General features: G+C 50.4%; 2 protein-coding genes across 35 annotated transcripts in view; both read left to right on the top strand.

The window, feature by feature from the left end:
- The window catches only part of LOC135971843 (golgin subfamily A member 6C-like), a 68,408-nt gene that overhangs the window by 28,175 nt on the left and 23,400 nt on the right, over positions 1-16,833 (top strand). The gene's annotated exons all lie outside the window — the stretch shown is intronic.
- On the top strand, positions 13,263-15,225 carry LOC135971694 (uncharacterized). The gene is made up of 6 exons (XM_073998424.1): positions 13,263-13,331; positions 13,661-13,801; positions 13,982-14,102; positions 14,226-14,282; positions 14,585-14,704; positions 14,865-15,225. The coding sequence occupies exons 1-6, from the start codon at positions 13,263-13,265 to the stop codon at positions 15,086-15,088; spliced, it is 732 nt and encodes a 243-aa protein (XP_073854525.1). The 3' UTR covers positions 15,089-15,225.

Raw genomic sequence — 16,833 nt, 5'->3', positions numbered from 1 at the left:
GAGAAATAAGTTTTAGTGTAAGTATGTCCTAAATATGCATGGTACAAACGTATTAAAAATAGTTTATTTGTTATCAGAAATCTAAATTTAACTGGGTATCCTATATTTTATCTGGCATCTCTACCCCAAAATCAAGTAGGAGAGAGTCCAGAGTCCTATCTTCCAGCAGGTGACCTAGCTTAGGACAGGGCCTGGCCAGGGGCAATTGGCTATTGGATGGATTAGAGATGCCAGTCATTCAATGTGTCAAAGGTTTGCCAGATCTGCATACAATGAACATTATTTTTATTCAATATTTTTGTCTAAAGCAACTTTAAAAATTTTAACCCTTTATTTGGAAATATAGATTCAGAGGAAATGTCAAAGATGGTACAGAAAGGCTTCATGTACTCTCCACTCGGTTTCCTCCAAAGGTTCTATTTTGTATAAATGTAGAACAATATCTAACAATGTCATGTGTTTAGGTCTATGCCATTTTATCACATATGTAGACTCTTTTAACCACCACTACAATCAAGATACAGAACTGTTCCACCACCACAAAAATTCCCCCCCTGCTATTCCTCTGCACTCATTCCAGGCTCTTTCCCTCCACTATTCCTACTCCTGGCAACCACTAATCTGCTTTCTGTCTTTATAATCTTCTCACTTCAAGAACATTATAAAAAGCAAAAATTATCCAGGCATGGTGGCACCAGCTTGTAGTTCCAGCTACACGGGAGGCTGAAGCAGGAGAATCACTTGAACCTGGGAGGTGGAGGCTACAGTGATCCTGCCATTGCAGTCCAGCCTGAGAGATAGGGTGAGACTCTGTCAATGAATGAATGAATGAAGGCCTGGCACGGTGGCTCACACCTATAATCCCAGTGCTTTGGGAGGCTGAGGCAGGTGGAACCGTTGAGGCCTTGAGTTTGAGACCAGCCTGGCCAGCGTGACAAAACCCTGTCTTTACTAAAAATACAAAAATTAGCCAGGAATGATGGTGCACACCTGTGCTCCCAGCTACTGGGGAAACTGAGGCATGAGAATCACTTGAACCCAGGAGGCAGAGGCTGAAATGAGCCAAAATGGTGCCACTGCACTCCAGTCTGGGCCACAGAGTAAGAGTTCATCTCAAAAACAAAACAAAACCAAACGAAGAAAAAAAGAACATTACATAAATGGAATCACACAGTATGTGGCCTTTTGAGACTGGCTTTTTTTTTTTTTTTTTCCTACTCAGCAAATGCCCTTTGAGATCCATCCAAGTTGTGCATGTTCCTTTTTATTGTTTTTTATTGTTTTTTATTTTTCTGTTTGAGATGGTGTCTCACTCTGTCACCCAGGCTGGAATGTAGTGGCACGATCTCAGCTCACTGTAAGCTCTGCCTCCCGAGTTCTAGCAATTCTCCTGCCCCAGTCTCCTGAGCAGCTGGGATTATAGGTGCCCCTCACCAGGTCCAGCTAATTTTTTTGTATTTTTAGTAAAGATGGGGTTACACCGTGTTGGCCAGGCTGGTCTCAAGCTCCTGACCTCAGGCAACCTGCCTGCCTCGGCCTCCCAAGTGCGGAGTTGATAGGTGTGAGCCACTGTGCCTGGCCCCCCTTTTATTGTTGAATAACATTTCATAAAATAGGTGTATCAGTCTGCTTAACAATTCACCTAGTAGGGGTATTTGGCTGTTTCCAGTTTGGGGCTATGACAAATAAATCTGCCATGAACAATCATGTGTGAGTTTTTGTGCAGACATCAGTTTATTTATTTTCTGGTACAAATGCCCAGGAGCAATTGCAAGGTCATATATTGAGGTGTCTGTTTAAAGAAGCTGCCAAACTATTTTCTAGAGTGTCTGTGCCATTTTATACTCCCACTAGCAATATATGAGAGAGTTTTGTCTGCATCCTCGCCAATATTTGATATTATCACTGTTTGATTTGAGCTGTTCTAACAGATATATAATGATATCTTACTATGGTTTTAATTTGCATTTCTTCAGTAGTTAGTGTTGAAGATCTATTCATGTGCTTTAAGTCAACACATTTTTAAAACTTAAATAAATGTATTTTAAATGGAAACTTTTGCTTTTGGAGGCCAAAACGGGTGAATTGCTTGAGCCCAGGAGTTCGAGACCAGCCTAAGCAACATGGTGAAACTCTGTCTCTACAAAAATTACAAAAATATCTGGGCATGGTGGTGTGCGTCTATGGTTTCAGCAACTCGGGAAGTGAGGCAGGAGGATTGCTTGAGCCTGGGAGGTTGAGGCTGCTGTGAGCCGTGATTGCTCCATTATACTCCATCCTGGATGACAGAGCAAAACTGCCTTAAATAAATGAATGAATAAAAGGAAATCTGTGGTTAGTGGTTCTCAAACTGTGGTCCCTGAGCCAGCAGCATCAGCATCACCATCACCTGAGAACATTAGAAATGCAGATTCTCAGGTGCCACCCCAGACCTCCTGAATCAGAACCTCTAAGGAGTGGGTTCAGTGATCTGTGGTTTAACAAACCCTCATGGTGAGAATCGGTCTTATTTACTACAAATAGAAGGTAATGGTAAAACTAAATGCATCTGCATATCACCTGAAATCCTCTTGTGGGCCCCAGGCTCGCACACCACACTTTTGGGCAGGAGCCCCACTCACAGAGGCTATGACAAGAATGCTCGTGCCCCTGGGGCTGTGCAGTGACAGCTCACACAGCTCCACGTGGCGGTTCTGAGTTTGGAAAGCGCTGATGGGGTCCTACTACAGCACTTCCTCCCCTTTATTACACTGAGAAAATCCAGGCACTGAGGAGGGTAAGACTTGCCCAAGGTCACCCAGCAACATGGTCAGTCTCCTTTCCCTGGGCCCTCACAATGCCTGGCCTGTTTAAAGCCTGCCTCTATTCACTGCTGAGTGAAAACTCCAGCTCCAAAACAGAATATGGGGAAGGATACTATCTTGTGCAGCTTATGTTTATAGCTGCAGATACATGGGGAAAAAAGTCAGAAAACACTGTTGAAGCGGTTATTTAGGGAGAGAAGATGTTTGCTGGTCTTTTGTGTTTTTAACTTTTCTATATTTCATAATTTTTATCACAATAATGTTTAGTTACATAATCAAAATGTATTAAATGTTAAAAATTGACATGAAGCCTTATCCAGCCACGGCCTATCGTTGGCAGAGTCAGGAAGCCTTCCAGATAGAGCAGCCCCGCACCTGCCCCAGGTCACACCCTGGGCCTGTGCACATGTTAGGTCCTCTGTCTGGACACGGTCACTCCCTGGCGGCCTCCACGTCCGTACCCACCAGCACCTCCTGTGGGCGAGGCCCTCCCCTGCATGCAACCCTGGGCACTCCCTGGCCCAGAGGGCACCTTATGGTGTGAGAGTCCGCCTGCCTGTCTCTAAAGAGAGGAAAGCTTGTAACATGTGTTCCGCTTGACCATCACCCCTGGCCTGGTACAGAAAAGTGGACAGTGGGTATTTGGTGAATAAATGAATGATTGGAATGAATCCCCAAAATGGTGATTTCCAGAGGCCCTTCTCCAGCTGGCCCAGGTGGAACCAGTACCACTTTTCACAGCAAAGCCAGGTGTGAGGAGTGGGGCAGGTATGTGTGAGGGGCCAGGTTCTCGAAGGCTGGATGGACACGGGGCTTGTGGCAGGTCTGGGGGTGGCAGTGCTGCTGTGGGAACCTTGGGGAGGGCTCATCCCTGGAATCCCACAGGGTATCCTGGTGCCCCCAGCTGCTGCATGGTGTGAGAAGACCCAGCTGGTGGGGACACACAGGGACTTGTTTGGATTGGCCACCTGGTCCAGCCCAAGGAGCTGCGCCTCCAGCTCCTCAGGGAAAAACTCACTTCTGATGTGTGACAACAGCTGCAGGCAAGGGGAGGGAGAGGTGTGCTGGGCCTCGGCCTTAGAAGCCAGAAGCCCTACCTTGGTCTACGTGGGAAAGGGATGTGGCCTCTGCTAGCTCTAGAGTCCTGGGTTATGGTCAGAACCCTCCCTTATGGACTCAGTGACTTGGGCTGACCCAGCCCCTCCCTGAGCCTCATTGGTGAAACCAGGGCTGGGCAAGGGCTCTTGACACTTCACAGTTCCGACATCTGGCTTTCCCCCAGGAGGGCAGGAGATCAGACAGAGGTGACTCCAGCTCCCCTGTTTACCTCAACCTCCTTGTGAAGCCTCCCTCTTTCTGCCTGTGAGGTGGGTGGGGCTGGAAGGAGGGGCATTCACCTATGTGTCTCTGACTTCTCTGCCCAGGTGTGCCTGGAGAGCCTGGCCTATACCGGGTGCTCTGCTACACCCCACGGCCTGGCCACAACCTTCCTGCCTCCAAAGCAGCCCTGGCCCAGGGAAGAAGCTGGTCTTGCATCGAATGATAGGTAGAAAATGGAAGTGGAGACGACAGCTCTGGAAAGGAGCCAAGGAGGAGGTGCCTTCCCAAGGTCATGGAGGGCTTTTCCAGAATGGAACTTGACTGGTGTGGGCAAGCATTAGGAGGTGGGGAGGGTGGCTCTCTCTGTGGGAGCTGGGGCGACTTGCCTGGGCCAAACGGTGGTAGACTGTGGGTAGGGCATGCAGAGGTGGGGTGCCCAGAGCCTGGGGTCCCTGTACTTGGAGAGGACCAGAATGCAAAACAAGTGTCCCCTGTCCTCTGACTGGAGGACATCCTCTACTTCCAAGCCCAGACATACACCAGCTGCCACAAGCCCGAGGCTTTTCAGAGGACCAATGGGCAGCCACACCCATGCTGGGCCAACTTGCTGGGCCCACCTGCACCCTGGCCATTGCCCATGACTGCGGGGACTCTCTGGGGACAATGGGGGCAGTCTCATGCTGCCCTCTTACAGGTGGATCTGTCCCTGGGATCTGGTGTTGGGCTGGGGTGGGCTGAGGTGTTCTCTCCCAGGGTGCCTGGTGGACAGCAGGTAGAGCAACTTCTCCTTGGCTTTCCTGGACCCCAGGACACAGCTGAACCCTGCACTTTACCCTGGATGCCTTCAGATTCTCAGGGGACCCCGAGAAGGAAAAGGGGCTGCCCATGCTTGCTTTCCCCAGCAGGCACCTCCTCTCCAGATTGACATCACCTGATTCCTGAAGGCCTGGGCTACTGACTAGAGCCCCAACACTCTGACCAAGGCCTGTTCTTACACCAGAGCAGCTAGTACATGAGTTCGGAGCTGAAGGGGGCGGAGAGAGAACGCAGGGCTCTGTAAGAGTTCTCGGCTCCCTGCTGTAGTGGGCCCTGTAGAAGGCCGCCCAGAAATCTGCAACTGCTGTAAGTCACTGGGAGGAAACTGCGGCAATGTGTTTCCCAGCCTGGTAGATGGAGAGGGGTGTCCGGGCCCCAGAGTGGGAGGCCCAGACACAGCCGTGGATGTGGCAGTGCAGGAATTCTAGTCAGCTCTGGGGCCCTGGGCAAGTCATTAAACCTCTCAGAACCCCATTCCTGGTCACCATGTGGCTCTTGTGTGGATGTAAATGACCCCTGGCCACTTATGTCCCATCAGTGGAAGCCTTGTGTGGGTGGAGATCCCCGAGACTGAACTCAGTGGCGGGATCCAGCCTGCCCAGCTCTCCTACATAGAGCCCAGAGTCAGCAGGATGGGCATCCTGGAGACACAGGCACTCCTGTGGGCTGGGGAGCATGAGCAGGGGTCCCTTTGGGGAGGTGGAAGAGGCTATGGTCAGTGGAGGCCATAATGAGGCAGAACGGGCATGATCGGGGGATCTGAGACCCAACAGAGACTGGACTGAGGACACTGTGCCACTCAGGTGGTGGAAACTGAGGTACAGCTGGGCCCCCTGGTCCTGAGTGAGGCCTTGCCAGTCTTGGAAGCTGTGTCAAAGGTGGCTTCATGGAAGGGCGCATCTGAGCACTTTTTTTTTTTTTTAAGAGACAGGGTCGCACTCTGTCATCCAGGCTGGAATGCAGTGGCATGATCATAGCTTACTGCTGCCTCAAACTCCTGGGCTCAAGTGATCCTCCCACCTCAGCCTCCCAAAGAGCTGGAATTACAGGCCTGAGCTATGGAGCCTGGTTTTAAATCTTAATAAATATCTTCCCCTGGTCTGCTTCCCTGGCTGACACACATGCTGGCATCTTGCACCTAGACACATATTTCTGAACTTGGTTCCATTTGTTCTGACGGGCTCCTCTCTCAATGACCGCATGTTACAGTATGTGGCTATTCTTACACATTTCTGTATAGACCTGAGGGTTAGTGTATTAATGTCAAAGTTCTACTGGTGTTTCCAAGCTGGGTGGAATGTTTGGGTTAATTTAGTTGTGGGCATCTTGACAATATAGGCTTTCCCTCCAGGAATAGTGATCCTGGGACGCAGGTTTTGCACATTCTGGTTTATTGCTAGGCTCGCTGCCACAGAGGGATGGCACTGCTCCACATGCCATGCCCAAGAGATGTCCCACCTTATCTTTCTAATCAAGCTGAATGTTCTCAGCTGACAGCATATCATCAGTGCTGTGGAGACTCACTCCCTCCAACCCGAGATGAAGTGAGGCGGAGACTGTGGAGCAGATCTGTGCTGAGTGCATTCGTCCTTCCTAACCTGCACTGCTGCTGGCCGGGTCTGTGTCTGAGCCGTCAGAGGACACTGATTTGGGGATGAGACGGGGGGCAGTGCTGGATAAATGCCCCTTACCTTCTTTAGCTCCTCCTGTCAACCCAACACTTGGCCACCAAGGCCCCTGACTTCCAGGCCGCAATCACCACTAATCGGGTGCTGCATGGGAACAAAGTGCAGACCCAGAACCTGCAGTTCAGGTCACTCCTCCTTCCAGTCAAAACCTTTGCCCCTCCCAGGTGATTCCACCCTCCTTCCTCTGTGGGCCAAATATCCTAAACAAATGCCTGAACAGGGGGTCTTTATCCGAGTACCCAGAAAACACACACAGAAAGGCTCTGCATGCCCCCTGTGGCCTGCCAGAGGTAAGAGCCTGCCCGTCAGAATGCACAGTTCTTGCAGGGAGGTGAGGAGAAGAGGCAGAAAAGATCCACCTCATTATTTCAGCAGGAACCTAAACTTGGGAAAGCCAGACACAGCACATTTCTTAATCCTGATACTTTTATAACTGGTTACAACTGGGTCACATGAACAACTGTTTTCCACCATCTTTCCACTGGCCACATAACTCCTTGTAATTTATTTTTTAAGTTTTATTTTGTAAGGCCAGGGGCAGTGGCTCATACCTGTAATCTCAACACTTTCGGAGGCTGAGGCAGGAAGACTGCTTGAGGCCAGGAGTTCCAGACCAGCCTGGGCAACATAGCAAGACCCCATATGCAACAGAGAAAAGCCCTGTCCCAAAAAAATTTTTTTGACTATAGTGGCATGATCACAGCTCACCGTAGCCTACAACTCCTGGGCTCAAGTGATACTCCCACCTCAGCAGCTGGGACTCTCAGAGCGCACTACCACACCTGGCTAATTTTTAAATTTTTGGTAGAGATGCTGTCTCACTACGTTGCCCAGGTTGGTCTTGAGCTCCTGGCCTCAAGAGATCTTCCCAATGCGACCTCACAATGCACTGGGGTTACAGGCATGAACCGCCATGCAGCCCCTGCAAAATCTAACTGTTCTTCAGGTGCTTCTTTTGGACCTTCTAGTTTGACTGCCATTGGCAAATGCTAGTTTATTATTTTCCCACATTTATGTTAATGGATTTCCCATGTTTTATTTGTCTAGACTAGCGTTTCTCAACAGCAGCACTACTTGGTGTTTTGGGCTGGATAATTCTTTGTTATGGAGCTGTTTGTGCCTCGCAGGATGTTTAGCAGCATCCCCAGCCTCCGCCTGCTACATGCCAGTAGCACTCCTCAGTGTGACAGCCAAAATGATTTCAGATATTGTCAAATATCCCCAGGGAGGCAAAGTCACCTCCACTTGAGAACTGCTGACCTAAAAAACCTCTGGAACAATGTTAAATGATGGTAATGATAGCACATATTGCTCCTGAGCTTAATGGGAATCTCTCTAGCATCAAAGTATAGTAGTCCCTGTATACTACTGTCTGGGCTGTGATCAGCACACTGTATTAGTCCATTCTCATGCTGCTATGAAGAAATACCCAAAACTGGGCAATTTATAAAGAAAAGATGTTTAAGTTCACTCACAGATCTGTATGGTTGGGGAGGCCTGAGAAACTTACATTTATGGCAGAAGACACCTCTTCACAGGGCAGCAGGAGAGAGAAGGAGAGCCGAGCAAAGGGGAAAGCCTGTTATAAAACCATGAGATCTCGTGAGCACTCACTATTATGAGAAGAGGATGGGAGAAACTGCCCCCACGATTCAATTACCTCCACCTGGTCCCACCCTTGACATGTGGGGATTATTGCAATTCAAGGTGAGATCTGGATGGGGACATACAGCCAAACCATATCATATCCTTTATATTAGCATACTGTATCAAAGTATAATTTTCTTTTTTTTTTTTTTTTCCCTTGAGACAGAGTCTTGCTCTGGCTCTGGCTGGAGTGCAGTGGCATGATCTCAGCTCATGGCAACCTCTGCCTCCCAGGTTCAAGCAATTCTTGTGCCTCAGCCTCCCAGGTAGCCGGAACTAGAGGTGTGTGCCACTATGCCCAGCTAATTTTAATTTCAGTTTGTTTTTTTTTAAGTACACATGGGGTTCGACATGTTGGCCAGGCTGGTGTCAAACTCCTGGCCTCAAGTGATCCTGCCACTTTGGCCTCCCGAAGTGCTGGGATTACAGGCTTGAGAAACTGCCTCCAGCCTGAAGTATAATTTTCACAATGTGAAAGGCTTGACTTCGTTACAAATAATGAAGGAATATGTATAAGATATTTTCTTTAATTTACAAGGGAGTCAGCAACACGGTGAAGCTAGTTCAAGGAGTGTTTTGAGAGACAGTGTCTGCAGTGCTCCAGGAAGGGCATTCCAAAATGCATTCTGAGATAGAGACAAAACTTGTTAATATCCTAAAGGGAGGCCGGGCATAGTGGCTCATGCCTGTAATCCCAGCACTTTGGGAGACCGAGGCGGGCGGATCACCAGAGGTCAGGAGTTCAAGATCAGCCTGACCAACATGGTGAAACTCTGTCTCTACTAAAAACACAAACATTTGGTGCGGTGGTGGGCACCTGTAGTCCCAGCTACTGAAGGGGCTGAGGCAGTAGAATCGCTTGAACCTGGGAGGCAGAGGCTTCAGTGAGCCAAGATCATGTCACTGCACTCCAGCCTGGGCAACAGAGCAAGATTCTGTCTCAAAAAAAAAAAAAAAAAAAAGGTGTATAGGGAATAAAACTGTCCTCTTTGGGAGTTATATTTTCTACTGGACAGAAATCTGTAAGTTAACATATATACATATTCTCAAGTATATTCATAACACATTCTCTGGCATATTTCCCTACATTAGTGGTTTTCAAAGCATGGTCTCAAGTTGGAAGCATCAGCGTCACCTGGGAACATAGACATGCAATGCTCAGGCCCCACCTCAGTCCTATTGAGTTAGAAACTCTGGTAGAGGGCCCAGCAGCTGGTTTCACAAGCCGTGTAGGTGATTATGATGTACTCTAATGTGTGAGGGTCACTCCTCTAAATAGTCAAATAATCTTTATTTGTAAAACAAGTATCTATGAAACAATGCTCCAGTATGACATTAAAAGGGCACACCACCCACATTTTAACTTAATTTCTGAATTTAAATATTTTGTGTGTCTGATGTTAAATTTTCTGTTTTGTTTTTCAAATACTCTTAAGACAGTTTTCATCTGTTCCTGATTTGCTCTTTTTAAATAAAAAATGGTTTTCCAAATCTATCCATTTTTCTTTTCTTTAAGCTATTGATAGGATGAAACAAAAGTTGAGCCATTCTTACATCTTTTTTTTTTTTTTTGAGATGGAGTCTACTCTGTTGCCCAGGCTGGAATGCAGCGGTGTGATCTCAGCTCACTGCAACCTCCACCTCCCAGGTTCAAGCAATTCTTGTGCCTCAGCCTCCCCAGTAGCTGAGATTACAGGCACCTGGTACCATGCCCTGCTTTTTCTTTTTATTTTTTTAGTAGAGACAGGTCTTGCCATGTTGGCCAGGCTGGTCTCCAATTCCTGACCTCAGGTGATCTGCCTGCCTCGGCCTCCCAAAGTGCTAGGATTACTGGCGTGAGCCACTGTGCCAAGCTTTTTTTTTTTTTTGAGATGCTCTTCTGTTACTCAGGCTGGATGGAGAACAGTGGTGCCATCATGGCTCACTGCAGCCTCCATCTCCCAGGCTCAAGAGATCCTCTGACCTCAGCCTCTTAGGTAGCTGGGATGAAACGTGTGTACCAGCACAAGCAGCTAATTTTTTGTAGAGATTGGGGTCTCCCTATGTTGCCCAAGCTGGTCCAGAAATGCTGGGCTCAAGTGAGCCACTGACCTTGGCCTCCCAAAGTGCTATGATTACAGGTCTTACGTTCTTAAAATTTTTCTTTGACATGATGAAGAATAGCCTAGTAACTTAACATACTGTTGTTTTCAACAGGCTAGCGCTTATGATTTGTAAAAGAACTCTTCAGAAATGAACTCAATTTTACCATGAATTGGGACACTTTCCATCTCTTTCTATTCTATAGAGCAGTTAACTTGTCATGAGCTCTGTCTTGAAAACTTGAAAGCCTGCAACAATCAAACCAGCTGCACCTGGTGCATGGGATGGGCATGGAATTGAGGAGAGAGTTCAAACTACGGTCAGCCCTCTGTATCCTCGGGTTCTGGATCCTTGAATTTAACCAACTGTGCATCAAAAATATTTGGAAAAAGTAAAACAAAAACAAAAATTTATAAATACTTTATCACAGGTACTTACAAAGTATGTTGTATTAGATATTATAGTAATCTAGAGATGATTTATAGTAATAAATCATAATATATAACTATATCATATAATAAATAATATAGTAATCTAGAGATGATTTAAAGTATACGGAAGGATGTGCATAAGTTATATGCAAATACTATGCCACATTATATCAGGGACTTGAGCATCTGTGAATTTTGGTATCTCTTGGGTCCTGGAACCAATATCCTGAGGTTACTAAAGGACGACTGTGTTCAATTTCTTCTTTGGTGATTAGTCTATTCTGGAATGTATTTTTGTTGTTGTTTTGTTTTTCAGTTTTTGCCTCTTCAAGTCAAGGTCAGAAACTTAGTTGTTCTAGACTACACATTAGCTCAAAGCTACCAGTAAGCACACTACTACTGCAATCTAAGCAACCGATTTTTTTTCTCCATCTGATTGGCAAAAATTAAGATAAGCATCTATCGATGTTACAGCTGTAGGGAGTTTTCCTGAGCATGTTAATTATGACAGCCCTTTTTGCTAGGCACCTAGACGATTCATCAAAATGAAATAAAATACCCACACACTTAAAGAAGTTATCTGGTTTATTTCCTTATCTGGGTGCTGGTTATGTGAGGTCTACAGTTGATGAAAACTTATTAAGCTTTATATTTATAATAGGTACAATTTGTTGTGTGTGTAGTGTAGTTCAATAGTTTTTAAAATGTCTTTTGCCACAGTCCGCAGCTGTGTATAATGCCATTCACTTAACAGTGTAAAACATGACAATGACCTGAATCTCCCTGGCTCCCGGGATCCTACCCCCTTAAGTTAAACAAATAACTTCCACTGTCAGGTAAACGGGCGGTTGGCGCTGGCTTTTTTCCAGGGAAGAATTCTGGGAGAAGGAGGGGACGCTAGCACTTCCTCCCTGACACTTCCGGTGGGCTGCGGTCCGCTCTCCACCTCAATTCTAGCAGCCCCCTCTCTCCCAGAGGGCGTTAGTCCCAGTCACGTGATAATCGACTCAGTTGACCCGGGGCGCCACCGGGAAAAGAAATTCCCGGGCCCTGGCTTCCTGGCGAGATGATGAGGCATCGGGGGTGAAGCGAGGCATGGGATGCTGGAGCGGGAATGAGGGGGCGCCAGCGGCTCCGGAAAAGGGTGGAGGTTGTCTGCCCTCTCCTCTCCGCAAACATAGTGTGTGCGGGCGTGAGGGCTGTGGGTCTGGTAGAGAAAAGTCCACCGCCACCCCGCTCCTGAGACGGGGTGCATGGGTAGGGGACGGGTAAGACAGAGCAGGCCAGCCGGCTCAGAGTCCCCGTGCTTCCCTGGCGTGGCGGAAGGAAGGGCCCCTGCCTCCCGGGGCAGGAAGTGGGGCTTGTCTGGAGCTGGGAGTCCTTTCAGGTCCCAGCCCCAAGAGGACCTCCCAAGGACACCCCCTTCCCCAGCCCTGCTGTGGGGCTTGTACAAGAACGTGCTTAGAATCAGGCTGACTTTTGCACACTATTAGGAATCCCTTCGTCTCTTTCCAGACCCAGAAAGTAGTAGTTTTGGGGTTGAGACTTAGGCATCCATCCATCTGCACGTTCTAAGCGCCTAGTCTATACTATGAAGTGTGCTAAGCACTGGGAGGACTCGAGCTTCCAGGGAAGGGGAAATCGGAGGCTTGAATTGGCAGTCATAGTTAAGGTTCCAGGGGCAGAGACCTAACTGATCCTTGTGTGTAGTGCTAAGGCGGCTCCATGAGGATGCCATCAACCTTAAAGGCGGGTGGCAGGAGCTGGTGGCTGAAGTACAGTTTGTGTACCGGGGGTTGGGAGGCAAGGGTGGGAGGTGTGTGTCTTCAGACAGGAAACAGCATGTGCAGAGACTTCAGGTGAGAGAGAGCATGGCTCCCCAGGAATGAATGCATTTCCCATAGCTGGGAGAGTATCATCTGGAGGTTAGAGAAAGATGAGGCTGGACAAGTAAAGACCAAATCTTCCTGGCTTTTGGATCACCACAGTCAAGATAATGAACACATCCACCGGCCCCCAAAATTCCCTTATGTCAGGGGCTATTTTAGGAAGTATGACCATGAAGGGCCAGCCTGCCAGGGTGCAATGACTCACGCCTATAATCCTAGCATTTTGGGAGGCTGAGGTGTGCAGGTGACCTGAGGTCAGGAGTTTGAGATCAGCATGGCCAACGTGGTGAAATCATGTCTCTATTCAAAATTTTAAAAAGCCAGGCGTGATGGCACATGCTTGTAGTCCCAGCTACTTGGGAGGCTGAGGCAGGAGAATTGCTTGAACCTGGGAGGTGGAGGTTGCAGTGAGTCAAGATTGCACCATTGCACTCCAGCCTGGGCAATAGAGCGAGACTCTGTCTTAAAACAAAACAAAAAATCTGGGGGCGGGGTTGGGGGGGCGGGCTGGTCTGATAAGGTGTCACTTGAGCAGAGAGTGGAATGAAATAAAGGATAGCAAGCCATGTACAGAGTACAGCAGGCATGGAGGAGGGAGCAAGACCGGTGTCCCCGAGCAGCAGCAGGGAAGCTGGAGTGGCTGGACTTGTGTGGGTATGGGGAAGAGGGGAGAGAGGTCACTCATCTCTGAGAGGCCCGGGACTTTGTTTTGTCCCCTGCTGTACCCCAGCACTTAGAGTGGGAGCTGGCACAGAGAAGGCACTCAATTGATGTTTGCTGAGAAGACAAATGCCTGGAGTAGACCTCAGAGCAGGGTTTGGTGGCAGGGTGGGTCAGGAGAGAGTTCACTCAACAGCCTGGTGATAGGGGAGAACAAGAGGCCAGAGGGTATCCATCTATGATGGGGACCAGGGGTCCCCGCTGGGCAGCAGTGTGGGAGACACACGGATCCTGGCCACACCTCAGCCCTCCCTCCCTTGCAGAGGTTCCGGTTCTCTGGTGATCTGGACCGTCCCGACTGGGTCCTGGCTGAGGTCAACACACTGGCCAAGATGGTTGAGTGCACAGGGTCTACTCTGGGTGGAGGAGGGGCGCTGGGCTGGGGATTGTGGGTGTGGAGGATGGTGAGGTTTCTCTGGGGTTAGGGCCTCAGTGCTCTAAGCCTGTGTTACCATGCTTTGTGACCGTGATCAGTGGCTGGCCTGCTCTGAGCCAGTCCCCAGGAAGGAGGCGTGAGGTTTACCAGCCTGGCTGATTTAAGGAATTCTCTTGCAGTCCTCTGTGAAGTTGTGGCTGCTCTGCAGCCAGGTACTAAAGAGCTGCTGGGACGGGGGATTGATGTGACTACAACACCCAGCACCCCACTGTCCCATGACCTTATGACCCCCAGTGCCCTGAAACTCTGCACTAGGCCCAGGGAAATGGGTAACCCAGTCTGTCAGCCTCTCTGGGCACCTCCCATACTTCTTTCCAGCCTCTCTGTTCCTTATCGCAGGACACAGGCTGTGGATGAGGGGCTGGTGAACAGGGGCATGGCACCCTCTTAAGGTCACCTTTCCCCATGGTATGAAAACATTCTGAAGCTCAAGGCTGATGCCAAGTTTGGTGAGTACCCCGCTGAGTCCACAGGCCCCAGGCAGCCTTGGGACCTCGACCTGGTGCTTGGTACAGAGGGGCCCCACCACCCCTCCCAGCAGCATCCTTAACCTGCCTTCCCTAGTGGAGAAGCATGAGGGAAAGAAAGACATTGACAGTCCCACCTTCCTGTTCTCTGCCAGCTCCTGGTGTAGCAGTAGCAGTGCCTGTGGCTTCAGGGGGCCTGGGAGCTTTGAGCTGAAGTTAATAGGGCAACAGGGAGGTGGCTGGGCCCATAGTGACACCCCCTGTCCCACCCATGGGTCCTTCAGAGTCAGGCAACGTGAAGGCCACAGTGGCAGTGCTGAGTTTTGTCCTCTCCAGTGTGGCCAAACACAGTGTCGATGGCGGATGCTTGTCCAGTGAAGTGCAGCAGCTGGGGCTGCCCAAAGGTACGGGTTGTGGGTGGGCAGCTGGGCAGCCTGTGGGCCAACGGCTGCTAGAGAAGGGGCCAGGCCCTGTGACCCTATGGTGTACCCTGCCCTGTCTGGGCCAGGAACCCAAGCCCAGCTCCCACCTGTTACCTCCAGAGCTACTCCATTCTACCCCCAGAGCACGTGGCCAGCCTGTGCCACTCTTATGAGGAGAAGCAAAGCCCCTTGCAGAAGCACTTGGGGCCTTCAACCTATGCAGTAAGTATGAGCCCAGCCAGTGTCCGCGCTCATTCTAGAAGGTGCATGCAGCATGCAAAGTGCATGGAGAGTCCAGGGAGACGACTTAACCACGGTCACATGCCCAGCAGCTGCAGAGCTGGGACCTGGCCCTGGGTGTCCTGACTCCACGGGCTGTGCGATGTGTACATACAGGATCAGACCTCGCCCTTTCCTCCTAGCTGACCCTTTCCTAGTCGCCCATGCCCCATGTGTGAGCACCCAGCTCACTCTCGTTTTTCCCTCTGCAGAGGGTGGTCCCTGGCAGCATGAGTGGGAGAAGGGGCAGCAGAGACTGTGGACCCCTCAGCTGCACCTAAGACCTCTGTGTGGTCTAGCTGTGTGTGCTGGGGGAGGCTTTTGGCCACCATTTCCCCCTCTGTAAATGAGACCGATACCTGTGTGAGTGCCAAGGCCGGTGTGAGTGCCAAGCACTAGGAGAAGGACCCTGAGTGAGCATGGACGTGGGAGCAGGGGTGTTCCTCGACTTTATACACCTTGGGGGTGGGAGTGGGGCTCCCTGCATGGGTTGACAAGGCATTGCTTTTCCCCACCCCACCTCTGTCCCAGCCCTGCAAGTCCAATCCTTGGGGGTCTAGGAGGGAAGAAGCCCCTGGCTGTGTGACCTTAGGCTGGTGCCTGGCCCTCTCTGGCTCTGAGTTTCTGGGAAAGTCAGCACCCAAGGAACGCCCTCCAGTTTAGCACCTTGACAAGAAAGGTGGGGACACTGGGATCAGGTCCACCCCTCTGGTCCCAAACCTCTTGGCCCCAGCTGGAGGATGACGAGATGCTGGGCTTGGGTGGGGGAATCAGGGGTGTAAAGGGGCCTGCTCACCCCTCAGCTTGGCTCAAAGGCTCAAGGCATCAAAGGCTCAGCCTGCCCCTCAGGAAGCAGCCCGGGCCCAGCGAGACACTCACCAGGACAAGGGCAACTGTGACGAGCAGGAGGCCCAGGATAAGGAGAGCCACGGCATAGCTGGAGGTGAAGGTGTCCAGCGGGCTGGAGGCTTTGGGGCTAGGAGAGCCTAGAGCAGAGCAAGAAGGCTATGACCAGGCAAGGCGCTGCCTCAGACTTCTCAGAAGGCAGAATCTGCACCCAGAAGGTGCTGCGGGAACAGAGAGCTGGGGCTGGAAGCACCTTGGAGGGCTCCACGAGGAGGGAAGGCAGGCTTCAGATCAGGGCATGCGGAGGCAGCAAGTCCAAAGGAGGAGGCAGATGGACAGAGGGAGGGGGCCTGCAGAGGGGAAGAGGTACTGACCGAGGTCTAGGATGACCGTGTCTACCAAGAGGCCCTCTGCCTCCCCCACGGTGTGCAGACCCTGTCACACACAGTCTCACACGAGGGCCTGGGCTGGCGCTGCCCTGAAGAAGGTGGCAACCAATCTGGTGGTCAGTGGGTCCGGCCTAGTGGGACGATCATGACAGACTTCAGGGGCCTGGGCAGCCTTAGAGGACTAGGGTAGGTCATCTCTTCCAGCCTCGTGCCCTCAACCCCAGAACCCTGGTCTGAGTCCTGGGTCACCCAGGACCACCCTGGACCCACTGGAATTCGTCCAGCACCACTTGGTCAAAGTTCTGCAGAGATCTGAGGACAAGGGTCAGCTGGGGGTCAGGAGAGGATGAAGAGGGTCACAGCTCTACCAGACGAAGCCTCATTCCTTGTGGCGCCCGGCCCACCCCTCTGATGTGGGCCCTAAACCTCCGGCTGGCCCAGCCCTGCAGAGTAGGTGCCCAAAGGCATCTGTAGCCATTCCCGTCATGCTGGTCTCCCCCAGGGCCCCTTCTGGAACCTGTTACCACAGATCTCACGGTGGGGGGTACAGCTCAGTCTCCTTTCCTTCTCATCCCCCTCATAGGGGCTTTGTCCACT

The sequence above is a fragment of the Macaca fascicularis genome, chromosome 7 (genome assembly GCF_037993035.2).
Source record: "Macaca fascicularis isolate 582-1 chromosome 7, T2T-MFA8v1.1".
Lineage (NCBI taxonomy): Eukaryota > Metazoa > Chordata > Mammalia > Primates > Cercopithecidae > Macaca > Macaca fascicularis.
Note: the sequence above shows the minus strand (reverse complement) of the source record. Positions and strands in the feature narration are given on the sequence as shown.